The sequence below is a fragment of the Agelaius tricolor genome, unplaced genomic scaffold, assembly GCF_023055355.1.
Source record: "Agelaius tricolor isolate 1412-34295 unplaced genomic scaffold, bAgeTri1.0.p SCAF_16, whole genome shotgun sequence".
NCBI lineage: Eukaryota > Metazoa > Chordata > Aves > Passeriformes > Icteridae > Agelaius > Agelaius tricolor.
The window spans coordinates 12228636-12255783 of NW_027269276.1; the positions used below are offsets into that span (position 1 = coordinate 12228636).

The 27148-nt window shown below is 43.7% G+C and overlaps 1 protein-coding gene across 6 annotated transcripts in view; it reads right to left on the bottom strand.

Moving 5' to 3' along the window:
* Positions 1 to 26893, bottom strand: part of ATOSA (atos homolog A) — a 48584-nt gene extending 21691 nt beyond the window's left edge. Inside the window, exons 1-2 of one of the 6 annotated variants that reach the window (XM_071441560.1) lie at positions 26538 to 26893; positions 26019 to 26306 (exon numbers count right to left, since the gene is read on the bottom strand). In XM_071441560.1, coding sequence (XP_071297661.1) covers positions 26019 to 26034 — 16 coding nt within the window. In that variant the 5' untranslated portion in view covers positions 26035 to 26306; positions 26538 to 26893. Of the gene's footprint in view, positions 1 to 7551; positions 7688 to 13714; positions 13821 to 26018; positions 26307 to 26537 lie in introns of those variants that run through there. The other 5 variants (XR_011681480.1, XM_071441559.1, XM_071441558.1 and 2 more) reach the window with 5 other exon arrangements.
* Positions 26894 to 27148: the final 255 nt, after the last annotated feature.

Below are 27148 nucleotides of genomic sequence, written 5' to 3' on the forward strand. Positions count from 1 at the left end.
CCACATCTGCCCCCTCTCCTTCCTTTCTCAAAGACTAAAAGCATGGCTTAAATATTTGCATTTCTTTGTTGTGCTTTCAGTACAGGCAGTCCCTAAGGAGACACTTCAGTCCAAGGGTCCCATGGCAGGAGTCAGGTACACTGGAGGAGAAGGGGCTGCACTCAGAACCCATCACCTCCCAGCAAGGGCAGTGCCCTGCATTGAAAAAAATACAGCAAAAGCCCTTCCTGCAAATCAATCAACTCTGAGAAAGTTTTATATCTTGCTATTCCAAGAAACAGGTTAAAGGTACTTCCACATTTTAAGAGTAAGGCAGGGATTCAAGAAACTACTGTAAAGGAAATGAAACACAACGTAAACCTTTGACTAACAGCTTCTCTTCTGGAATTAGAAACACCTACGGATGCTTTGGTTAACTAATTCCACGTTGTGCTTCACTTCAAAAGAAAGTTGACCTTGAATCCCCCAAATTCAAGATTCTCTAAATGAGCAGTCATGTTGTGTCTGCATATTACAAACCCATAATTATATCTGAAGTCACACGCTTCAAAAGCTTTGTAATATTAGGAGTTTAGGTATAATTTAAGCTATCAAGAGTTAAAGTTATGAGATGGCCTACTTTTTTCAAGAAACAAGCTATTAGTTTTTTAAACTCAAGCAAATACAGTGAACTGGTTACCTTAATTTAGGAAGAATCCTATACAGATTGACACACATTGCCAACTGTCTTACATTCTTATGGGTCGAGATCTTTGAGCTCAGGGGCAGTCATTGTGAAAACATGAGGAGAGTAGCACCATAATTCATCTTATTGTTACTGTTTGCTTACTTTTTCCAGGGTGCCAAACTGAAGCACTACCTGGGTATCAAAGCAGTTCAGCTGTAGGCAGAAAATGGCAGCATAGGAATTTATATTAGAACTGATGCATACCTGCTATTCAAATAAAACAACAGTATAAGCAACAAAAAGCTCTGGTCCTACTTAGTTTCACATAAAACAGAAAGAAATTCACCTGCCTCTGTGTTGTTATGCCAGTTTATAATCAGGAAAAACAACCAAAGCACACTATCTTGTAAGTTAGGGGGGTTATTTAAAACTTAAGATAGAGCTATGGAGCTGATGAAGCTATTGCAGAGTTGCAGAGCAGTAAGAATCAATCAGTGCCATGAGCTGCAGAGCAGAGTGCAGTGCTGCATTAACTCCCTGGCTGTGTGTGTATCACTGCTCATCTCCTGCACGTTCCTGCTGGATGCCTCTCACAGCACCCAGGGCTCATCTCGAGGCAGCTTTACTGTAAATAGAGAGACTGGTTTGAAAACTGGGCTGGGGAAAAAAAAAACTACAATTCACATTTTACTAAAACTTATTCAGGTTCAAACAGCTTAGTAAGTACAGACATAAAATCCATTTAAATCCATTTAAAGTTTAAGTTTCTTGCAGTCATCACAGAAACTGCTCTCTGGGAGTGTAAAAGGTAGACTGTTAAACTGATCTGGGTGTTCCCATCTTGCTTCCTGCGTTTTGGCTGACATCCTATTTTGCCATCACCATGCTGCTTACTGAGTCACTTCTCTCTGTCCAACTGTAGCTTCTATTTTTATCTAAGCAACAACAGTTTAATGTGCTTCTTTTGATTTTTTGGCATTAAACCAGAGTCTAGATCCAATATTTGCATTTTGATCAGGGAAACTGGATTTGTATTCCCTTAAGTGGACAAAGAAAAGGAATAAGAAAAAATGGTATCAGCTGAATCATTTTTTGCTCCACAATGAAATCACAAATTGTAAAGTAGGTCAATCATTACAATTTCAACATTGGTATTTAGTAGAAGGAAAGCAATACCCGAAAACATCAACTTTGAGGCTTATTTCAAACATCAATTCACCAAAAGTTGCAAGAGAACATGTATAATGTAAAATACAACTGCCCCACTCTATCCTGACATGGGTAAATAATAACTAAAATATGAGTGTAAAGCTGTAAGATTATCAGTGCTGCAATGGTTAGCAGTTTAAAAATAAGCCAGTTGTGGGAAGAGAACATTTTCTTTTTGCTGACCCCTAAACTAAAGGTGCTCCTTTGTACCAACATGCTACAACTGGACAGGTCCTGAAAGCAAAGAGGACTTGGCTCAGCAAATGCCCTTAAGAACACATCAATTTCTGTTTTCCTTTATATTACTATTTCCTACATTGTGATTACATTAAATGTGGCTACACAAAAAAACTGAAGTTATACCATAATGAAACAAAAATGCTTAAAAGGAGCAGACCCAAGTAATTTCCATTAATTCATCTCTAGGTTTTTACATTTTTGCCTTGTTTAGCTGATGCTCTGCCTAAGCTAGCAAATGATAGAACAAACTGCATGACACAAGGCACCTATCTGAACAAAACAAAAATTTAAATCCCAACAAAACAAAAGGATTTCTGTCAGGTGTTTCTGTTCATTTCTAAAAGAAAATAATTAGGAGAAAAGAGCTGTTTTAGAATTAGTGTGTGGTGTTGAGTATAGAATAGACACTTGGCTGTAACTGGAAGAGAACAGAAGGTTTCTATCTGGCCTTCACTCACCACCAATGCAGTGATTTACTACCCTGGTAAATATGCTGATAGAAACTTTGCAGAATTATACTGGAGATAAATTTCTGTTTTAAATTCCACCCTAGTCCCAGGGGGTAGCAAGGGCAATGTGGAGGTCAGACCTAGGCTAACTTCACAGGCACTGGCACCACAATGCAAAACCCATCCAAATTCTCAGTTTGGGGAGCTGAAGGAGCCATGTGGCACCCTAGAACAGAAAGCAGCACACTTCAGTTTACAGAGTATGCGAGAATCTCTTCCTCAGGTGTTTCCTTGGCAAATAACTGAGCATTTTTTACACTAAAACACAAATTTTCCAATACAAAATTTCTATGTACATAATTGGTTTCCACGCTTCCCTCACTGGTATTGATGATTTTCACCAAGGCTTTCCCAGCCAAGGGAACTTTGGAGATGGGAATGATGACCACCTTCATTATGGCTGCTCATTAACTCAGGAAGGAGCTCAGCAGCAGCCACATGGCTGAAGACACATGGACTGAAGGCTTTCATCAGCTTACTCTATTTCACCTTAGCTGTAAATATCATTCTGCAGTGACTCCACAGCTGCTGCTTTCTTTTCAAATGAAACCCAGTGTGTGTTAACAATGAAAAAGCACATCTATTTAGCTAATCCTCACCTCTTCCTGAAGGCATATCATCCATGTGACAGTTGCAATTGAGAATTGGGAAGTCTAACTCCCAGGCCAAGACATCCTTCCCATTAAACAGGTTGATGGCAGCTCTGCATTAAATTCCAGCTGTGACAGCATTTTTATAGTACATAAATAAAAGCGTGTGCCAGAAATTTTACTTCAGGCCCCACACACAATACAGTACAGGATGACATACATAAGTTTCAATTTTAATTTGTTTAACAATCCAGCCTGACAAAGATTCAACTACTTGCACACTTCTGTACTGTTTTATACAGAGATTGGTTTAGAGATGGAAAGCAGTAATTTGTGACAATAAATCACTTCCAGATGTTACTGGAAAACAACAGAGACCTTTTAAAAAGTCCTGCAGTAGGTATTTCAGTGCCTATGAGAGCTGCACGTAAAAAAACTAGATGTTTGCACCTTTTGCTGACCAGATTTTTGCTGAAGTGTCACTCAGTTTATGCCTCTGTAATGTATCTTCACAACAGACACAAGTATCTTTGGGCTCAGCATTTATAGGAATGAAGTGTTATTCTTGCCAAATATATTGGTTTCTAAAATTTCCCCATTAACACCGAAAATTTTTCTGTTTGGGGTACTTCATATTTTATCGCATCACCTTAAATACGTATTGTACTTAGAAACTTTAGCAATATACTTTCAAGTGTTCTTGTGCTTCTTTTTCTATTCATATAGATAAAATAACACTTCTTTTCTGAGGAGAAATATAAAGTAGTTTCAGCTTTCAAAAGGATTTTGAGCAAATTGTTTAGAAGAGTCACTTAGTGCCTGACAAAACTGCAATGGGAACACAAAAATCTCGCTGGGAAAAGCCATCTCTACTCTGTGTGTGCACTCTGGTTTACACCCACCAGGCACAAGTTCTTCTTCCCTAAAACCATTGCAAGGAAAAGAACTGTTACATCATGTGCCCTTTGCTTCAGACCATAGTTGGACTTGTTGGAAAATAAACCAGAGAGTGGAAAGTGAGAGCTCTGACTCACTTTTGGGTGGAATCAGCAGGCATGCCACAGCTGCTGGAGTCAGGGAAAGCCCCTGGTAAAAGTACCATGTTGACTTATGGGATCACACTTTATGGAAACCTTTCACTGAGCATTCAGCCTTCCACACAATATTGCTGCCAAGGCAAGTGAGGTTTCATAAGCACCAAAACACTCAGCCTTCCACACACTCAGAAAACTTTCAACAACCAATACTCAAACACTCATCTCCACACTGTTATCAGGTGCCAACGGGCCTGACTGATGGTTTTTGAAAACCATGCTACTGACAAAGCTCTTGTATGCTGAAAATCTCCTCAAATGATACCTATCAGTATCTATTTTTAATAGATATTGCAATTTCTCAGCTTTACTGTGGTTACAAAAACCTCAAACAAAAACAAACCAGAGAAGACTGTGGGACAGGGGTGGGCAGAAGTCTACATGTTTTTTTAAAAAAAAAAACACCTAGTCCAATTTTTGGTGAGTCTATTCTATTAAAAGACTACTAAAAAAATAAAACCAGACAAACAACTCTCCCATGTGTGGTTAATATATGATTTCTTCAGGGGCAAGAATTTTGATCATTTACAGGTAGCACATTTTAAAAGTTTTTGGTTTTGGTTCTTACATTACAAATTGGGTAAGAGTTTAAAATAGGTGCTATCAGCAAGTCACCAGTGCAGCAATAAACCCTGCACCCATGGAAAAAGCAACCCCTCTCCCTCAAGCATGGATAACACTCAATTTCAAATATCCTGTGTCTTAGAGGAACCTGTAAAAACCATAAAGTTATGAATGAATGCCAGTACTGTTACCTAGGTCAGCCAATGGCCCTGATCCAGATAAATGAAGGTTAATTGGTGTTATTTTTAAATTCTAGAGAACATGACAGTCTGTGCAGTTTTCCATGGGGCTGAAAAGACCTCATGGGCTAGGAATTAAAAATCTGTAACTGCTTGGGCAGTAATGAACTTGTAGTTCAATACAGATCATCAAAATAGTCATTGTACATGTCTAGATGTATTTCATCTGGGCAAGTACTGAATTGCTTGATGTATGCAGTTTTTCTTTCTCTTGCTTTCACCCAATTTGAAGACTTGACAGGATCTAGCTGAGTACATTTATCTTGTTACAGATCAGACTGACCTTAAGATTAAAAAAAAAAAACCAAACCAACAATCAGACTAATGAAACTCTAGAGCACCAGACCTTGGAAAGTACCTTTTTAAAAACAGGGCTCACTTGAACAGTGAAATTTCAAACAGCATACTTGTTTGCTTACAAAATTTAAGTGTCTGCTTTCCCTCTCCCCTTCATTCAACCATCCTTCCAGGCTTGCACTGCAGCTTTGAAGGCTGCCAGAACCATCCAGCCACCGGGCACCTCGCAGAACAAAACAAGCTTCTGACAATCCCAGACGCAAGACACTCGCACCAAGTGCCAAAATTAACACTGCTGGAGCTGGGATAATAGTGGTGTGTTCACCGTGTATCTGCTGAAAACAATTCCCCTTGAAGGGGAAGAGCTTGCTCAGGCTGCTGCTGGCAGGGAGCGAGGCAGGGACAGTGAGGACAGCAGCAAAGTGTCCCTGCACGGGGAGGGCAGCAGGCAAAGTGTCCCTGCACGGGGAGGGCAGCAGGCAAAGTGTCCCTGCACGGAGGGGACAGCAGCAAAGTGTCCCTGCACGGGGAGGGCAGCAGGCAAAGTGTCCCTGCATGGGGAGGGCAGCAGGCAAAGTGTCCCTGCACGGAGGGGACAGCAGGCAAAGTGTCCCTGCACGGAGGGGACAGCAGGCAAAGTGTCCCTGCATGGCGGAGACAGCAGGCAAAGTGTCCCTGCATGGGGAGGGCAGCAGGCAAAGTGTCCCCGCACGGAGGGGACAGCAGGCAAAGTGTCCCTGCACGGAGGGGACAGCAGCAAAGTGTCCCTGCACGGGGAGGGGACAGCAGGCAAAGTGTCCCTGCACGGTGGGGACAGCAGGCAAAGTGTCCCTGCACGGAGGGGACAGCAGGCAAAGTGTCCCTGCACGGAGGGGACAGCAGCAAAGTTCCCTGCACAGAGGGGACAGCAGCAAAGTGTCCCTGCACGGTGGGGACAGCAGGCAAAGTGTCCCTGCATGGAGGGGACAGCAGCAAAGTTCCCTGCACAGAGGGGACAGCAGCAAAGTGTCCCTGCACGGAGCTGACCTGGAGTCACCCACCAGCCTGGGCTGGAGCTCACTGGCTGCACGTGTGTTTGTAACACCCTGTACTGAGGATTCTTGGAACGTTCTTTCCAGAGAATCACAGGGACAGGGCTCACCCCTCCAAGGCCACTTGCAGGCCAATCTCCCCAGCAGCAGCAGCATCCTGCTCCTCGAGATAAACTATCAGTTTATACAAGGGGAAAGGATCCAAAGCCTGCTCACGTGCTCTGAAATCAGGTGACCCGTGAGTCAAGGGACAGAGTAATAAATTATTAGGAAAAACAAAACACTACACTAAAAATAGTGAACACGAGCAGCACATGAAGAACAACAGTTTTTATCCAGTCAAAGCTCAAGGCCCTCCCCAGCCTCTTTTGTATCTGGGCAAAACAAATTGACATGAGCAAAGACAGACAAACAAATAAAACCTTACTTTAGCTCCTCCTTGATAATTCACAACTGTATATTTAATTGAAAGTAAACAGAAGGGGGAAAAGCCCAGAAAGCTGAGATTTGGACCAGCAGAAAAAGTATTAATGCCCAAAGTAAATATCCAATGCAACTTCAATCAGAAAATATCAAAGTTACTTTCTTTCAGGAAAAATTGCTCCAAGATGAATTCAGCTCAGATAGGCCAAAAGCTTCACTTCAGCTACTAACACAGTTCAGGCAACATTAAGGATTTGCCCACTTGTCAGGTTTAATAGATCTAATAAATTATTGTGAATGCTCAAGTTAAGCATGAGGTAAAAAAAACAAAAGCCCTTCACAAACATTCCAGAATCCAAGTGCCTGATACCCATAATTTATTTTGTCAACCCTCCCATTAGCAAAACCATTATACAGAGATTTTCTACTAGAAATCAATAAAGAAAATAAATTTTGTTATTATCAAGGGACAACAATGTATAATTTGTTGGAGGAAGAGGATTTTTTCTAAGAGATAAGAAAACAGCAAGCGCAGAATAGTAGTCAAAAAGACTTAAAGTTTCCATTTAGAAGTATCTGATTACATTGGCTATTACTGTAAACAGCTGGTTTTTTGCAATCACTTATCTTCAAGAACTAATAAAAAACACATCTGAGAGATTTTTAGCACAGAACATTTTATTCTTACCATCTGAATTAGTGGCTGAAGAAAGTTCTGAAAGGATCAGAATCTGGCATGGGAACCCAGACAACAAGCAACCTGCCCTCTTTATCCCCAGAAAAACATGCAAACTGGGTTCACTACACCCTCCTTGCTGGCTGAATCCCTAGGAAACAGCATTCAGAGAATTGCTTTTAGCATGAGCTGGTTTTCCTCACGAGTATGGAAAAATGCTTGTCTGAAATCCAAAGATTTTCCTCAGAGATAAATTCCTCACAGTCCAAGCTGGAAGCACGCCCTGCCAGTGGGGACCTGGGCTGGGCACAGCCCCCGTGAATGGCAGCAGCGAGCAGATGGCACTGCCTTATCTGCCTGCCCAGGGAAGAGGCAGCACTGCCCGCAGGATTGCTCATGGAATCTGTGTGAAAAAGGCACAGACGAGGTTGTGCCTCACCACCACCCAGCCTTGTAAGGTACCTCTGGTCGGTGCCTAACAGGAAACCGTATTTTCCTGTTCTTTGTCTCTTAAAACATCATCTTTCATAACAAGAAAATTACCCTTTTTTTCTTCTCCTTTCAAGATCCTCCATGGCTTACCAGCATTCCTGTTGTCACTCACTAACTACTGCAGTAAACTGGCCTGTGATTACTTTAATCACCAGTCCTCACTCCCCCTGTGTTGTTCTACACTCTTGATTAAAATGACTCTGCTTTGCAGCTTCTCCATTACGGTGATAAAGGCTTGTTAGCCTGTGGGAGCACAGTTTATCTGTCTCCATCAGTATTATCCCTTTGTCTCCACACAGCCCTCTGTTGGAAGCCATTGATTTAGCGTTTGATACTTGCATAAGGTCTGAGGTGAGGACAGTCTTTTGTTCCATGCTTGTATAGTACCCAGTAAAGCACAGATACCCAAGTGGGAGTCTTAATTTGTATCACAGATAACAAATAACTCCATTAATTTGCTTCCCTTCTCTTTAAGTCCTCTTATGACTGAGTTACACACCTGGAGGATGAAGAAGTCCTTGATCCATCTGACACAGCAACACAAAACAGTGAGCAAACACATGCTGAGAATACAGAGGCTTGGTACACAACTACATGAAGTACTTCCTTCACTCTGCAAAGAAGCCACTGCTGTAGTCAAGACCCACAAGCATAGATGTACCTCACAAACACAGCAAAAGCTGAGGAATCTACATGTTCTTAACAGCACTGATAAAAGAGACAACAAGTTGTTCCTGCTGTATGAGAAGTGACCTGGACTCAGTTATATACACAGCTCTTGTTCATGACTTCCCAAATGAAACCCCACCCTCCAGTACTTTCAGTGCCATGAAGCTTAGTCTATAACAACAATCCTTCAGATATCTCACCCTAAAAAGAGATGTTGACACTTGTGGTTTGAATTTAACTACAGTAGGTACAGCACCCATAGAGTAACCTCACGATAAAAATAGAGAGCACTTGGGGCACTTCCAGCGTCCTGCTCACACAGCCCAAGGCCAGTGGGAGTCAGAGTCACATCCACCCCCCCACAGGCTCCTCCTCACCTCTGCCACGCCCAGGTCAAATGCAGAGAGCTTCCCACCTCCTGCTCCCTTTCCCCTTTGTGATGCCATTTAAGTTGCATGAGGCAATTTTCACGTTTAGTTAAATGGAAAAGATTCAGAGAGATCTGCTCAGATTATAAACTTCTGCATTTAAACTGATGTTTTAACTGCCAGGCATTTTAAAGTATACAGTACTTCAGACATCTTTTGGAAAGATGTTATAGGAACTCCAATACACAAGGCCTCTAGGAATTCATATCCACTTTTTCTTCGTTTACCTTTTCTCCTTCTCCAGCTGGTTTGCTTTGCCTTTTAAAATTTGTTTTAAAGTCATAAAACCAACAAGTTATCTTGAGTTTCATAAACTTTGCTAAAACTGGAGAGTAAAACGTGTTCGTTGCCATGGCAGTAGTGAGGAGTTGCTGGGTCAGGATGTAGAGAACTTCTCTTGTTCTGTCTCATCATTTGCATCAGAAGTTCAGCCATCTGTTATTAACTATTTAACAACAGTCTTGCTTGTTAGCACTGGTGCTTGCTATTTAAGTCTCCCCACCTTCAGCCCTTTTGAAAATCTCCTAATTAAAGGAAATTCATCTGAGGGCTCAGTTATCTTTCAGGTAGGATGACCACCATTACTTCAAGTTGGCCAATATTCTCCTTTCTCACCAAGGAAAAAGCAAACACTTATGCAGACACCACCCTCTAGAAGCAGCAGCTTTATTGTTAGACAGCAATTTGAAAAGAATTTCAACAGACAGTAGATGATGTGGCTGAACTCCAAGAGAGGCTATATCCCTCCATTTAAGTACACTCCACTATACAATATCTTCCCCAAGTTCCATAGCATCCCTCAATCTTCTTTATCCCAGCTTCTTGATATTGCAAAAGAAAAGTTTTGTAGTTTTATTTCAGAGGATGAGTAGCATTGATTCAACCATGTGTTGCTAACAAGTAAATACTGTCTTTCACCCTCTGAGAGAATCTGAAATATATTTGTCTACTTGCTGCATACATGAGGAAAACAAAACTTAGTTCTTCATTTCCAAGCATAGAATTTTGGAGTTAAAAGCATTTTACCTTATCTTTACTCTGCTATCTTCATTTAAATCTGCATAACCTAAAGAAAAATACTCTGAGTCTCATTCTAGGAAAGCAGGCCAGTCTTGTTGCTCCTCACTCATCACACCCTCAAGAAGAAAGTGGGAGGCTGTACAGTGACAAAAGGGAACAATGCATCTCACTGTTCCTAAAACTACTTCATAAAAAAACACACACCAAAAAAACACCAAAAAACCCCCAAAATTACCCAAAAAACCTAAAACCCAGTACTATTAGGGGCAAGGAAGAGGCCTTCAGCAGAAAGCAGGAAGTCCTTGTTTCAGTCATTTAACACCCTAACATATGCTAAGAGCACTCTGTTCACAGGTACAGCTCAGATCCTCCAAAATTATAAAGTGGAAGAAAATTTTGAAAAATACTTATGTGGAATACAGACAGTTGCAGGGCATCAGAAGACTAAGTCACACATCCCAATAACAAGACTATTTTCCAGGCTGGTCTGTCTTTCATGATGACAAGCAGACCAGCAGCCTGTTATATGCACAAATAACTTCAGAGCAGCAGAACATGGCTCAGAGACAGCACAGGCTGAGATGCCTTCTCAGACTAAAAAAAAAGAGAGATTGGGTAGATACAACCACACATGCATAGGATAGATCTGATATAATACAAGGGTTTAGAGATCCAGAACAAGAACCCAGTGTCATTACTTCTGGCTCAAAAGAGAATGATGCAACTGAACAGTCTAGAAGTGCCTGAAAAGATTTTCCTCTTAGCATGTTCAGGAAAATTCTCCATTACAGATATTTTTGACTTCACATGTGAAGGCTTGGAGAAATACATCCAGGGCAGCTTTCTGACTATCAGACCATATCAACTCGAGAGGCTTGCTTCAACTCCAACAAGAATGTGAACACTGATGGCATAACTAACCTCAAGATAAATACAGTCCTGGGGAAGAACTATTAAGCACATTTTCTGCCTACATGCAAGGCACCTACTAATGGCACTGAGCTGCAATTTTTTCTCCCCAAAGTAACTGAAAAACAAGAAAATGAGAAACAAACCTAAGAGTGCAAATGCACTGGTAATAATAAAGCTTGTAAAGAGCATTAACAGGGAGAAGAGATAGAAACACTCAAGAATTCAATAATTTTATTTTAATGGACAAGACATTAAACATTATAGTATGCAGGTTAAGTAGGAGCTGATATTCCTATAACTTTATTACAACATCATGTCAGTTAGAAATCACACCTACAAGCTGAAAACTTCTGCAGCTCTGCTGCTAGAACAGAACTAAATATCAGGGTAATTAAAAAAGCACACAGGAGAAAAAGCACAGGACTTGTTAGGAAGTGTCCTCAGGTGAGGAATGCAGATTAAGAATTCCATTATTTTATCTGAAATACAGAAAAAGACAAAACAAAAAGCCCAGAGCAAACTATTTTCATAACATCTGACCTCTTCTACTGCAGCTTCTTTTTTGTATTCATCTTCTCTTTGTGCTACTTGATCTCCCAAAACTTTGATGTTACAAACCATTCATTGCCATCTAAGTGGTGGGTAATTTATCTTGTGGAACTTTGTCAGAACACGTCTGACCACCCAAAATCCTCCTCCTAGCTAGTAAGGCTACCTTCAGCTTCAGTAGGCTTCAGTATTTGCAGCCCCAATTATTGAGAGGGTGGGGTGGAGGGAGAGGCATAAGGCCAGCAGACCAAAGGCACAGACTGTACTTCTTCCTGAGAAATGCAAGGAGCTCTGAGAGATGAAACTGATGATGGTGGAGCACCATGAAGCTCCTCGGTTCATTTTTCCCAATGCTATTAACCTTCACCTACAACGCCTGCCCTTAAGTGGTTAAACAGTAACCTGCAAAAGTAAAAAAGTTACAAAAGAGACAATATATGCTTCCCATCTAAAAAAAATTCTGGGAGAGTGGCCAGGCCCATAAAATTGTTTTTAAATTTTATTTGGGAGGATAAATGAGGACATTACAACTCTCAAGCTGTGTAAAAGACTACACTTTAAAATGGACACCAGAGGCTACTATGGAATTTTGAATGCATAAAACAAAAGAACATTTTTGATAGTTTTAGAATTGAACTGTGTCACACAGCACAATTCAGCTATTTACAAGTTTCTATGCTGTAAGTCATGTTATTAAGCTGTAATAGTTTTCTGGTACTCCAAATAATAAAACATTACATAGGGTCAAAACTGAAAGGCTTAACAGAATTTCAGCCAAGAATCTAGTTTGCCTCCCTCTTCCCTAATAATATGGCAATTTTCCACATAGCAAAATGGCAGACTCACATATTTAAAATTTAATCTATGTAATTATGAAATTTCACTTTGTCCTCTCAAAAATTCCTTACTACTTTACAAAGCAGTGCTTCAGTGATTCAAAGCCAATATTCCCACACAAAAAAACAAGAGTGCACTAGTGGAATCATTCCTCCTCCCGTGCCAGGAGGGGGTCATTCAATGTCAGCAAGCTCACTTAAATTAGAGCTCTTGCACTTTTCAGAGGAATATCAACAAGCTCTAGATACAGGATGAATATATATATGTATAAATATATATGCAAGTACTTGGTCAGAGCAACATTCACATTTTTAGATAACAAGTTTGTATAAAAAGCAATAGATAATCCTCAATTCTGCACTAAGTTCAGTATAACATTAATTAGCTTTTTATACCATATAGTTGAGCAACCAGTACGATGCTAATTAAAAATACATATTTGTATTGCCCCCAAAGCTGACATATTTGCATCAGCTTCATTTGCCCCAAGACAAACAAGTAGTGGCAAAGGGCTAATAATGTTTCATGCATTGTTTCTAGCAGAAATCAAAATACTGTAATAGTTTCCTCCTGCTGGAGGGAAAAAAAAAGAGGAGAGAGAAACTTGACCTACATAACAAGGCACAGAAGAAACTCAGTTAAGCTTCAGGGTGTTTTTGGGAGGGGGAAGAGGTTGGTTTTTTTCTCATAACAATGAGGAGTCAAACAGTTACATATGGCTACACTAACTACAACTGTTAGCACATCTGACACTTAACTAGCGTCTCACTTTTAAGGCTTAAAAATCCTCCCCTCCTGTTCCAGGACATTTAATACTCTTGCCCTAACAAGCTAATGAATTAACCGAGTTAATTTTTAGGCTGTCCATTACTTTCCTTTAAGGGAACGTTAGAAAAGGAAAACGAAAAGCCAACCCCCAACTCAGAGAAATTCAGCCTTTCATAGGCTCAGTACACGGAAGGAAAGGAAGAATGTCTGGTTTGGGTTTCTAAAGGAACTGTTTACAGACTCAGCCGGAGAGGCAAACTTTGCTACGCTTCGGTATAGGTGGGTTTCGAATCACTTTCTCAGACAAACACCGCCAACAGCTGCCGACTACCCTGAGTTACACAGCTTGAACTTGTTTCACGCCTTGAAGCCTGTCCGGGCCGGTGCCACCGGCCTTCCAGCCTCCCCCCGCCGCTCCGCCCGGCCCCCTCCCCGGCACCCCGGGCCGTGCCGAGCCGTGCCGGGCCGTCCCGAGGCGCGGGGCTCGCTGCCGTACACACCTTCTCCGCTCGGCCCGGCGCTCCCGCAGCGAGCCCCGCAGCGCCGGCGCGGGCGGCTGGGTGCCCAGGGCATCCTCCACAAAGGAGGCAGAGTAGGGGCGCGCATAGCAACAGGGCCGGCCGCCGATTGGCCCCGCGGCCGAGCGCCGGCCCCTCGGCACGGCCCGGCCCGGCCCCCGCGCCCGCCCGCCCGGGCCAGGTGAGCGGGGCGGGCCCGCCGCACGCAAACCACCGGGGCCGCGCTCTCCAGCCGGGACCGGGCTGCGGGGAGGACGGCGGTGCCGACCCCGCGGAGGGGATGCCCAGGAGCCGCTCCCCTGCCCGGGCGCGCTGGCACCGCGCTCCCCGCAGCAGCAGCAGCGAGAGCAGCCGCTGTGTGTGTGTGTCTGTGCGCTGGCACTGCTCTCCCCGCAGCAGCAGCCGCTGTGTGTGTGTGTGTGTGTGTGTGTGTGTGTGTGTGTGTGTGTGTGTGTGTGTCTGTGCGCTGGCACTGCTCTCCCCGCAGCAGCAGCCGCTGTGTGTGTGTGTGTGTGTGTGTGTGTGTGCGCTGGCACTGCTCTCCCCGCAGCAGCAGCAGCCGCTGTGTGTGTGTGTGTATGTGTCTGTGTGTGTGTCTGTGCGCTGGCACCGCGCTGCCCGCAGCAGCAGCAGCCGCTGTGTGTGTGTGTGTGTCTGTGCACTGGCACTGCTCTCCCCGCAGCAGCAGCCGCTGTGTGTGTGTGTGTGTGTGTCTGTGCGCTGGCACTGCTCTCCCCGCAGCAGCCGCTGTGTGTGTGTGTCTGTGCGCTGGCACTGCTCTCTCCGCAGCAGCAGCAGCAGCCGCTGTGTGTGTGTGTGTGTGTGTCTGTGCGCTGGCACTGCTCTCCCCGCAGCAGCAGCCGCTGTGTGTCTGTGTGTGTCTGTGCGCTGGCACCGCGCTGCCCGCAGCAGCAGCCGCTGTGTGTGTGTGTGTGTGCTGGCACCGCACACGCAATGTCCCCGCACAGCACCGCTCCGCAGAGCCAGCCCCAGCTGCGGGCTGTGAGGTGATGAATATTTACATCTGGAGCGGAAAAAGCCGCCGGCCCGTCCTCCTGCCAGGCAGCACCAGCCAAGTTCCCACCGCTCTTTTTCCACTGCTCAGCCCAGTCGGGAGTGGTTCGGCCGCCTCACTCCTGTGACCCTCCCCGAGCACACAACGCGAGCAGGATCCAGCTCTCCTTGCACTACTGCAGCTCTTACTTCAGTGTTTGTAATGGGCACTTCTGAGGACTAATTTATGAGGTTGTTTCAAGAGGGTAGTCTCAAAACAACATGTGCTATTTTAGATATAGTCTAAACAACGTACTGGCTACGTTAAACAATTTCATCCAGCTCTGACGTATTTACAAGTATTAAAGTCAGATGACAGTACCATATTAACATAATCAGTGCAAAAAACCTATCTCACTCCCAGCCTAACCACATCACAAAGCAAGACTAAAACCCTTGTTCTGTAATTAGCTACCATGAAACTATGAAAAGTCCAGATCAAACTAGACTACACAACCACCTTCAAAATTCAGTACCACTCACTAACCCATTCAAGAGCATGGAAAACATGCCACTTCGCAAAATTACTTTTCCCCACTCACAGTTTACATACCAGTATAATTTAGCTGTGGTTGCAAGAAATCACAATCTATACAAAATTTTTAAGTAGACATTTTATCTGAGGAAGGTCAGATACCTCTTAGTTGGCCCATTTAAAGATCTCACATACAGATAGTGCCTTACAGAGAGTTAAGATGCAAAAAAATACCATTTCATTAGTCACTGACATTCAAGCTTCCTGTATATTTTATTTTACCTGTCTGCTTTCCAAGTATTTTTCCTTCATGGAACATTTACTTCTACAAAAACAACCATCGTTCACACAGTCTGAAAAAGCAATTTCAGGTTTTCTTAATCAAGCGACTACCTAGCATTTGAGAAAAGTACTCAGATGATTTTCTATAAAACAGTTATTCAGTATCTACAGGAGGAACGGGAGGGGTAAGAGGAATATTTATCACATTAGTAAACATGGTATGTTTAGTTTTGCTAACAAGAGGCAGGAGCAAACACCCGAGTCAATTCCCACAGAGGCCAGCAGAGACAGCATTTGGGAGTCACCAGCTGTTTTTACAGGCCAGCTAACAATTTTTTAGTGATGAGCAGCTGTCTCTAGCTGATGGGCACACCTACCCAGCATACTGCTCCTCAACAGTCTCCCCACACTGCACTACTGCAGTGCAACCACAAAGATCCTTTTCACACCAGATATTCTTCAAGTACAGTAAAAGCAGGGCAGTTTGTTGACACTCCAGCTTTTAAGGTTACAGTCCTAAACCAGCTGTAGGTACACTGAGCTGAGCTCTGTGCCTGTTTGTGGATGAACACCCCAGAAGTGAATGCATCCAGCCAAATAACATGCTAAATTTATAAACTGCAATATTAGATATTCTACCAAAACAAAACCTACCTTGAAGGACATTACTCATTTATTGGATCTCTCATGCTCCCACAAATTCCAGAGGCACAAGATCCTTTACATGAGAATATGGTAGCACACAGGACTTTATCCTAGGCTGCATACTTCACCATCATAAAGTCCCTGCACTTCAAATACTATTACCATGCTCACTGTTCTAACACTCTGCAAAATGACAGGCAATAATCAAGATAACCAGACTGTATTTTAACCCACCTTCTGCCACAAATAAAATAACACTTCTAAAAATGAAAAAGGTGAGGTCTTCATAACTGTGGATTTTAACCCAACACTTTGGGAGTAAGCAGCCCTACACATTCCATAAAGCAGGAAATCAGAGCCAAACATGGTTCATCTCAGTATCAAGTGAATTACACATCAATTCAGAAGCACTTGCCAATAGACATAATTGGCATCATCCCTACATTATAAAAAACACTCAACTTCAACCTTTGAAGGACCATGCCAAAGCACAGGTTGTCTAGTAATGAGCCAGTTCAGAAAAACACTCTAATTCAGGTGCCAGCCCTCCCTTGTGCAGGAAAAGCAAGGTGTGCATGTGACCCCTAAGGAGCAAAGCCTAAGTGACTCCATAGCACCTTATGTTTACACAGCCTAGTCATGGAGACAAGCTAAAAATAAAAATACACTTCTACTAACACATCCCTTCCTTGAAACAAACATTCTGGATTGAGTTACTAATTTGCAGAACACAAAACCACCAAGTGCTCTCATGTAGACTGCTTTATTCCCTTTTTCCCAGTACAGATGCTCAATTCCTCAGAACAAAGCTGAGGTCAGTTCTTGATGCTTGCAGTGCATGTTAAAGAGATGGTTAGACACACCACTCACACTCTGTGTATAGTTTTCCCCTTACTTATGCTCAAACTCAAATTTCTTGAGTGAGAAAGGCGACATACAGTCCACAGTACACCTAGAGAAGCTGAAAGCATCAGATGCTAACATCCCACTATGATTTTTAAATCAAACAAAGATTAAAACCAAATAGCTGCTCAAATTTCATACTAGTAACTTACACAAGAATGAATTTTGCCAGTATACAAAAAGTGTCCTAAAACATTTATAAAAGGTCACTCCATCTTCTCAACATGAGGATGGGATGAAAGAACATACAATGTACCATCAAGCACCATAACGTTCATCTCTAGTGGACCCAAAATACTTTCTCATACAAAGTTGTTAATTCAGCAAGGCTCTCATAGCAAACATCCAGAGGCAGCACAATAACAGCCAGTCATGACTGGCCTAAGTGCTTGGTGCAAGGTGAGCCAGGTGAGCATTCTAGCAGTTTTATATTGAACTTTGCCTTCAGATATTTCCAGCATTATCAACTATTCCTCCTGTTTCACCTGAACTAGCTATTTGGTTTTACTCCTCCACTTTTTACCAGCAGACTCCTCAGAGGGGTCCTCTACACCTTGCTTGTGTAAGCATGGTGTAGGCAGTTACACCATGAGTACTACTGCTAGTACAGCTATGGCTGCATTACTCAAAGTCTATCCTCCAATTCTAGCTCTCCAGATACTTTGTTTCTCATGGTTTCCCCACAGTAAACAAAATTCCTCTGGCAAATCAAATAGTGCTTCAAAAGGAAGAAGCTGCTTCCCCCTCAGATTAAAACAAAGCAAAGTCATACTTTTCACTAAAAGGTAACTGAGGTGGGAAAACTTTCTATATATAGAAAATATACTTGAAGATAAATTTTAAAGACATTTACAGCAGAGAAAAAAAGGGTTTTTACCTTTGAACAGCATGAGTGTTGGTATCAATCCCTTTGACCTAACTGCATTCCCAGTCCATGCTGACCTTCACAATTTTGTCCCTGTGCAGCTCCTATTGATAGGAAACTCCTCCTCTTTTATCCCACATCAATGTAATATTTACTGAAGTTCTTCCCTTCTTAATGCAACTATTCTCTTCTCCCTTACCCTCAAATTCACTACTTAATGAAAATTTAAAAATAAAGAACAAGTAAATAAAAGTCTTGAAGATTCAGATCTAACATGCAAAGGAAATGCACCAGTGTATTGTGTACTTGTGACTTTACAGAAAACTGCATATAAAAAAAGCATCAGCTCAACATATCAAAACTTCACTCTCTGTTAACACAGAAGTTATGGCAAGGAGCCATCACAGACATTTACTCAGATACTGCTCTTACAGACCCTCTCTGCCCCCCCAAGCCTGCAAACAAAGCCTTCCACCAAACTTGCTGACCTGCCTGGAAGCGTGAGTTTGAGCCATGGTTTGTTTCACTGGCGTTGCTGGGCTGGTGCCCTGGCAGGGAATCAAGCAGAACAATACCTGGCAGGGGACAAGGGCTTCCCATTGCTCTGAAAAAAAAGCAGGCTGACCACAGCAGCTCTTCCTGCACCTCTCCTTCTCCTTCCCTTGTCCCTCAGAAGAAACCAGCTGCCTCCCTACCACCTCCCATTGCTAACTGTACTGAGGATATGAAATAATACTTGCCACCTTCAATTCTACTGAAGTTCTGTGTCTCTTTTTGCCCTTCCTGCCCCCATTACACAAAACAAGTTACTTGCACAGCATCCTGAGAAAGAAGCTTGATTTGTTACAGCACAGAGAAGTGTGAAATATGTCCTAGAAATCCTGTAGGCTCATTAGTGGGCAAAAGGAATCCCTGCATACACAGCAAGCACCATTAAGAGGTTAAATTAGCACAAGCAGTCACCTGCTCACAGACTCCCTAAAGTAGTTCACTATCCAAAATGGACTTACTTAACAACCTGGTTCCCAAGGATCTTGATGGAAAAAAGATCACTAACTTGTGTAATGTAAAACAGATGACATTGCTCACGTGCAACCAGAGTCCCTATTTCAGATATATTCTCCCTTTTTTATGCCTCAGAAGAAAATCCAACTTGTTTTTTTCCTTGGAAAAAGCCAATGGGTTTGGGAAACGCACTGATCATTGCTAAGAGGAAAGCTTAGCTGCCCCATGGTTACTGGTACTACATACCTGCACAGAGACACTGCATGCCTGCCCATGAAAGAAAAATGGCCAAACCAAAATAAATGTGTATGGGGGGGAAGAACTCCCCTTACTGCCCCTGAAAAAACAAAGTTGTTCAGAAGATTCCTCAGTGAGGCTATTTTGTTTGCCTTTATTCATTATAAGGACTCTTACAATCAGCACAGACATGAAATGCCATTAGTATTTTGTGTATGCAGAGTGCTCCCTCCCTGTGTGTTCAGCTGCCTCATACACAGCTCCCTCTCCAAATTATCCCCAAGAACATCCTCACACTACCCTATTACATCTTTGCATTTTGAGTCAATGTGATGTTGTAATACCATCCCAGACAGCAACTTGAACCAGCTTTGATCCCAAAGCTAGCATGAAAAATCACTAGCCAAAGAACTAGACAAGCCCATTTAACATAGAAGGAAATGTATTAGTACAAGTGAGTTGGTCTTGACTTGGTCAGATTAACTCTGAAATGTTAAGAAAAGATGGAGAATTTTCATGACTTACAATTCAATTATTCTGTTTACAAGTAGCCTTTGTAAAAAAAAAAAAAAAAAAAATCTCTTCCAATCTCAGTACAGCTCTGATTGCAGAGCAAGAATAACTCACATGGCTTCAGCCATGTGCTTGTAGCTGTAGTCATGCCACCCTGCACGAGACCAGCAGAAAAAGGAACAGGTAATGAAAGTGAAGTCTTCCAAAGTCCAGCTACCTACCCAGGTCCAAGAGGCACTCTTCTGTATTTGCATTCATCATGAATTGCCTACTTATACATGGAGTTTTAGTACTGGGTAGTACAAAGGTAACCATGCAACTGCACATGCACTTCTAAAACAATTTTAACTTTAAAACTGGCTTCTGTCTAAACATTAAATTTAAATGACCTGCAAAGACTGAACAATTTACCACCTTGAAAGACAATGATGTGAGACACTTTCAAAAATCTAAAAAACATAGTTTATCAAGTATTACATTGGAATGGAGTCAATAACTACCACTATATTTACAGTTAAACTGCAAGACCTTATGGACTAAAAGAATAGCTGGACTGTTACCTTAAACTCATTGCTGAAAAGATAAAAGGTTATGGCTATTTCTCCACCAGTAAATGGCTGCTATTAGTAGAAGTCCATCAAAATACCAAAGAAACATTTTATAAACAGTGAAGCAGACAGAGCAAGTTCTTTTAACAAATGTCATATAGCTGGTTTGTTCTCGTCAGTAACTCTGTTTTCACAGAAGACTTCTAATTTTAATAAGTAGAATTTCATTTGGCAGCAAACTCTTGTCTCTCATGAGAATCTGTATTTATAAATGTTAGCTTATTTTTAAAAACATTTAGAAGCTGGCAGACCTCAGATCCAATAATAATGTCAACACTGCCCTTAACAGCAAAGTCCAACCTAATATGTTTCACCCCAGGGATCTGAACTGACATGCCAGAGTTTCTCACTGCAGCAAGTAAAGAAAATGGTCAGAAGGGTGAGTTTATATATTCCAAGCCTATGGACTTGGCATATCCACAGTCCCCAAAATATCCACCTAAATGCCACTCCAGCAGCATCTCTTTTAGCAACAGCTAAAGGCAGCTAAAATGTGCAATGCCAACAAACTACAAAAAAATGGCAAAGTTGTTACCAGGATGGTTCTCTCTGAGAAACAGGTGTGCCATGAACTCTCACTGCTGAACAATGATAAAAGCACCCTTGCAATCTAAGAAATACTTTTACAACAAGAAGCCTTGCTGTCAATAGCTAAGTATGAATTGCAGAACAGGTAAGAAAACTAAGCTGGCATTTCATATTAAAACCTGAGATTTTCCATTCTATAAATAAATATACTTAAATTTTTTGGTGCCTAACATTTAAAAAAAGTTAAGGACCTAAAAACTAAGAATTCTTCCAAGTTAAACATTTGAGGTAGAAATTTAATAAAAAGAGAGTTTACGCTGCCATTTTTCAGGTGCAAGGACAGAACTGTATTGAAAGCATCTAGACTCCACCCTCAATTAAAAGACAAAGGCTTGTGTTCCTGTTCACTCATATCCTGTATCTGTATGTTATCTGTTCTCAGGACAAATCTGCTCTCCCCAAAGATCAGAGCTGGACAGCCCATTAAAGGAAGGTGAGTGCAGTACCTGTCAGCTTGCTTGGCTCGGTGGGGTTTTTACCCCGAGCAGCTCCAGGGGTTGTTTCTCTCTGAGAACCATCAGGTTGTATCTGCCAGCCATGCAGGCAGGAGGAGCAGCACACGCTGCTGGCCACACGTGCCCTGTTTGCCCGGGGGCTTCCTGGGGCAGGCACAGCGTCAGCCCAGCTCATCAGCACCCAACCTGCACTTACCTGTGGCAACCCAGCCCCAGGCACTGCCCCAACGCCTCTGGAGTGACAGCTCCTCCAGCAGGAAGCAGCTCATTTCCACTTTATTACTTTGTTGACTGCCTGCATCATTCTGCCGTGGAAAACTTTAAATGCTTTGTGACATTTCACTGAGAAGATACTACAAAATTAAAGTGTCTGGATCATGGTTCAATATAGGACACTAAAACAACACTCATCCTTTTTCAATATATATTTTCACTTCCTAATCTGCATACTCTGTAGCACATCATCTTTGCTAAAAAGTTTTCCATAACATCTTCACCAGTTAATATAGGGCATATTTTATGCTTATAAAAACAAGGGCCTTACCCACATCTCCTAAATTAACAACCAACTCCACAACTGAACACACTGGTTCAGCTCACTTCCCCCGAGTCCCATGCCTCCTCATCCTTCCTCCTAAGAATCTAAATTCCATCAACTGTTCATTAATCTCTCCTCCAGCTTTCCCCACAGACAGATCCCAAAATGCCTCAGCAATGTTTCCCACAGGAGGCAGTAAACAGACTTTTGCTGAACCAAGAGTTACCTCTTTCCACACCAACCCACCAAGTAATGTGGCAGAAGTTCCTTAACCCAGTTACTACAAACAGACCCTGAGGCACATATCCAAGTTTGACTTGCAAAGAAGGAAGGAGAAGACAAAAAGCAATCTTCAGTCTGCTTGTTCCTCTCTGGTAGACAGAAAGTCATTTCTGTAAATTAGGATAATCTCAAGGAGGGAATTAATGCTTCAGAAAGTAAGAAAGGATGGCTTTTTGTTTAATTTGTACATGAAAACAAAATAGTTTCTACACAGAGAACACACATAGAGGAATAAACAAAGCAAGGCAATAAGAAAGTAAGAAAAGACTAAAATAAGGTGATAAAAACCAGCCAGCATGCATTTAGAGACAAACAAGCCTGTCCTTCTCCTTTAACTGATCATTCATGCAATGAGGGGGAGGGAGGAGGAAGGAGCAATAACTCCCAGCTATTTAGACTATAGCAAAACTTTTGATGTCTTGTAACATTTCCACAGTAAAATATGACTATAATGTAGATTCATCTAAACCACAAGATGTTTTCCAGTTGTGCACCAAGTGTACTCTAAGAGTACATAACAAGCCTTCTGAGTTTGGCAGCAAGCTATCACCCTGACATTATGCAATGTTTTCATTAATGCTGATGGTGAAACAGTGTGTTTATACAGTTTATGAACAAAGCTGAGCTGGAAAACTTTGCAAGCACTCTGCTACGAAGCCTTATTCTGTCTTCCAAACTCAATAAACTGCCGAACTGACCAGAAGGCATTAGAACGAAGTTCAATAGAAGCAAGAGCAAAGCTCTGTACTTGAGAAAGGAAACAGCAGTCCAAACATGCAGCACGAAGCAGCTGACTAGGCAGCTGTACTGCAGAAACCAAATCGTGATGATATCATGGATCAAAGCCAGGTAACCTGATATGTTGTTACTGCAGAAAGAAAAAAAACCCCAAAAAACAACCAAAACTATCCCCAAACTCAAACATCACTCCAAAAACATTGTACGTAAGAAAGGGAGATAAATAATTCTTCTCCCTGGCACCAGTGGAGCCTCAGCTGAAGAACCATGACCACTGTATTTTAAGATGCCTCACCAGTTTAAGCACAGGGAAGGTAAAGCTGAGCAGCAGCCACCAGTACTTGAGTTACTGTGTTCCCTAGACCCAGTACAGACAGTTCTGGGAATGTGCTCAGAGCAGCCACTGTCCTCCCACACTCAAACCCCACCTGAGGGCCATGTCCTGAGTGATGCTCATGAGGTACATCCTGGGAGTGCCCCATGGCTTTGCCTGGCAAAGGAATAAGTTCACATTTTTACCTGCACTTTCGAAGCTCTCTTCCTGCTCTCCCTCACCCACAGAACTGCTCTGCAGGTTTGCTATGCAGAGCTCCATATTCCATCCCCTCCACACTGCTCTCACACATTACATATCTGTATCTGCAATTTTCCAACTTTCCCTCCTATACAGGGAGGTAAGTACCTTAGGGCCAAATTCCCATGTTTTCTTCATTTCTGTCCCTCCCTCTCACCTCCTTAAATTTAAACATTCTGTAGCACTTCCCACTGATAAAACAGTTGTACATTTAGATCTCCTCTTTCCTCTCCTGCATGATCCATCTTTGCTGGGGATAACAAGAACCTTACTGGTAGTTCAGCAAAGGCTAAACCACACCTCTCCCAATGTGCCTGGGCATTAAAATCTTCAGTGCAGTGCTGAGTTAAATTCTAACAAGAACTGCATCCCTCTGCTCCAAATTGATTCTGATATAATTATTTGTAACAACAACAACAACAAAAAAAGCCAACACATTGCAAGTCTGTTTAAAGTCTGCTTTTTTATGCTTTACTTGGGTTGTGAACTTACAGTCTTCTCAGGATTTTGAGGCTCTGTAGAGCAGTGAAACCTGTGGCAAGCTGAGTGGTCTGCCTCTCCTCTGCCCTTTGCTATTAATCTGCGACGATTGGAAGCAGGTGACCGCACACTTGACTGCTTGTGTCCTGTGCTACAGCTGCTATGCAGAAAGCAGCACATGTAAACATTTGCATGATTCGTGCCTCCTAAGAGTCTCTGTGGGCTGCACATGGCATTTAGGCAGCACTTTCACAACCCCCTTTGTGCATGGTATTGCTCTGCTGTATTAGCACACAGTTAAGCTGGAGGGATCCACTAAAATGGCTGGAGATACCCTCCCACGTTTGGTAAGAACCATTATTTACTTCAAGACTTTTGTTAATTATCTTAGAACAATTTCAAGACATAACTTCTGAAGGATTTGGCCCAGTTCATGGTAAACACTTTACACTGTATAAGAATCTCAATTTATTAACTCCCAGCTTACAGAAAAAAAAAAAAAAAAAAAAAAAAAAAAACCACAAAAAATACCCCAGTAACCTAATAACTTGCTCTCTGTACAAGTTTGGTTCCCTCCACACCAGGCTGGTTAAAAAAGGCATCTGATCACTTATCATACAGCAACTGAAAATGTTTGCAGTGTTCTAACTCCTTCTACCTAAAAATTAAAGAAAGGATGTTGAACTGCTAGATTAGAACATATTAAAGCTGCAAATATTGACTTGCGTTTTACCTGGCTATTTTGAAATGTAATTTCACCCTGACAGTAAACAATTTTCAAACTTCAGTGTCTGGTATTAAAATCTAAAGATCCTACAAACAACCAGCCTTGCTGCAGTAGATGGTGTGAAGCTTTAAGCAGTTAAGAAACAAGGAAGAAAGCAATGAGAAAGGCCCATTTCAAAACCATAACACTTAAACCCCATTAATTTATGATTACTGTACTATCTGTGCTATCATCACACCATATAATCCTTGCAGCACATACAAACAAGAAATCTACCTGAGAGTGGTCATGTATGCAGTGTCGCTATTAGCAAACATGTCATTAACAAACCTAATTAAGATGTGTATGTCATGTAAGTGTTAGTATTTAATACACGAATATCTGAGCTATATAAAAGTGTTTCTCAAAACACCAAAGTGATTATAATAGAAATAGAACGTTTTTAAACTGAAAGGAACCAGATAATCAATAGAATCATCAAAACTTTAGGAAACATGGATTATTGTTTTTAATTAACATTCGGAATACTACGATGAGCACTTCTAAGATTTTCTTAAAAAAATATCTTGCTTTAACACGAATCAATTATCACTGCTCTGTGGATCAAAATAGAAGTCATGACATATTTCCAACTCTAGGGGCATCAGCAGCTGTTGCTATACGGCAAAAGAGCTCAAGTGTTATAAACATATACGTAGACTGCCGTCTTGATTTTTCTGTAAAACCAGATGTCAGCAATCCGATAAGGTGTAACCAAATAATCGTGAAAAATTTATATTTCACCATGCTTGTAATGAAATATCTCCATTATAACTGGGGGAAAAAAGCACTGTCAGTTTATAAAACAACACAGATGTAAGTTATGGTTATTTTCAGGGTGTTTTTCAGCTATATTTGGATATTTCTGTACATCTGCTGGCTTTGTCTGTCGATGCCCGATTTGCCTTTGACCGACTCTCGGCTCAGCACTGCAGGACTGTGCTAACGAGCCGGCTGTGTCTGACACACGAACTGCAGCATTCCCACAGCAAAAGCACTTGGCTACGGCGTTTGTCTCCTTCCATCCAGCCGAGACAATGGGAAGCCGAAGGGCAGGCAGGACACGGGGCTGGAACCCCCCTTGGCGGGTCACCCTCCGCATCCCACTCCCACTGGCACTTCCCGAGCTGAGCCCGAGTACCTGGATTCCTTCCCACCCCCCAAAATGACAGGGGAGGGGGGTAAGGAAATAGAGCGACAACATCGAAGCCAAACACTGGGCTACTTCTAATCCTACAGACAAAACAAACAAAACGAAATGTACTGATAAGCCCTTTACCTCGTTCCGGCTTCATCTTCCCTGCTGCCTCAGCGAGGTCTGACAGGGCCGAGGTGCCGTGCCGCTGTCCCCGCGGAGCCGGGCTGTGGCTGCCCCGGCCGGCGGTGTCACTGTGGCCCCGGCAGCGGGCACGGCCGGCGGGAGGCGGCCCCGCCGCTACGGCAGCTGGGCCGGCGGGCGGGCGGGCTGGCGGCGGCCGGCCGGGGGAGGCTGCGCGCCGGCGGCCTCTGCCCGCGCCCGGCCAGGGTGTCCTTCCGTGACACGGCGCCGCGCGGGGCTATTTATAACCTGCCGGGGAAAAAAATCCCACAACAACAGACCTCGGCTCACCCCCGGCCGCGCCGGCTCTGAGTCACCGCGGCCCCGTGCGACGGCAGCCCCTGCCGGAGTCCCCTCCCTCCTGCCCGCCCGCCCGCCTGCCCCGAGGAAGGCAGCGAGCGGCCCCCCGCCCGCCCCGTCGGGGCCGCGGCCCCCGCCCCGTCACGGGCCGGCGGCTGGCGGCGGGGGGCTGCGCCGCACCTTCATCCCCGGCCCCGCCGCTGCCGCCCGGGCTGCCGGGCCGTGCCCCCGCGCTGCGCCCCGGTCACACAGGCCGCCCCGCCCGCCCAGCGCTGCTCTCCATGGCTCTGCCTCCGGCCCTGCCTCCTCCTCCTCGCCGCTGACTAACTCCCCTCCTCTCCGCCGGGCACTCCCCGCCTCCCGCCGAGCGGGGCACACACATCACAGCCCGGCGGCGGGCACGGCACGGCAGGGCAGAGTGAGCCGGGGCAGCGCAGCTCGGCCACGGGTACCCGCCACACTCGGCCGCCGACGGGGGACGGAACCACGACCACCGCCCGCCGGGACCGCGGGCCCCGCTGCGCCCGCCCCGCGCCGCGCTCATCCCGCCCCGGGGCGGGCCTGCCCGGCCCACCGCCGCCCCACGTGCCGCACGGCGGCCAATGCCCCGCGCCCGCCCGCCCGCCGTCGAGCAGCTCGGTTGTCACAGCAACAGAGCGCGGCCACGGCTGGGTACGGTCCGGTCCCGCCCGGAGCGCGGTCCCTGCTGCCCGGGACACCCGTGCCCTGCGCTGCAAACGGCGGCGCTGGTTTGTGGGTTTGTGCGAACGGCATGGTCCCTTCGCCCCTAA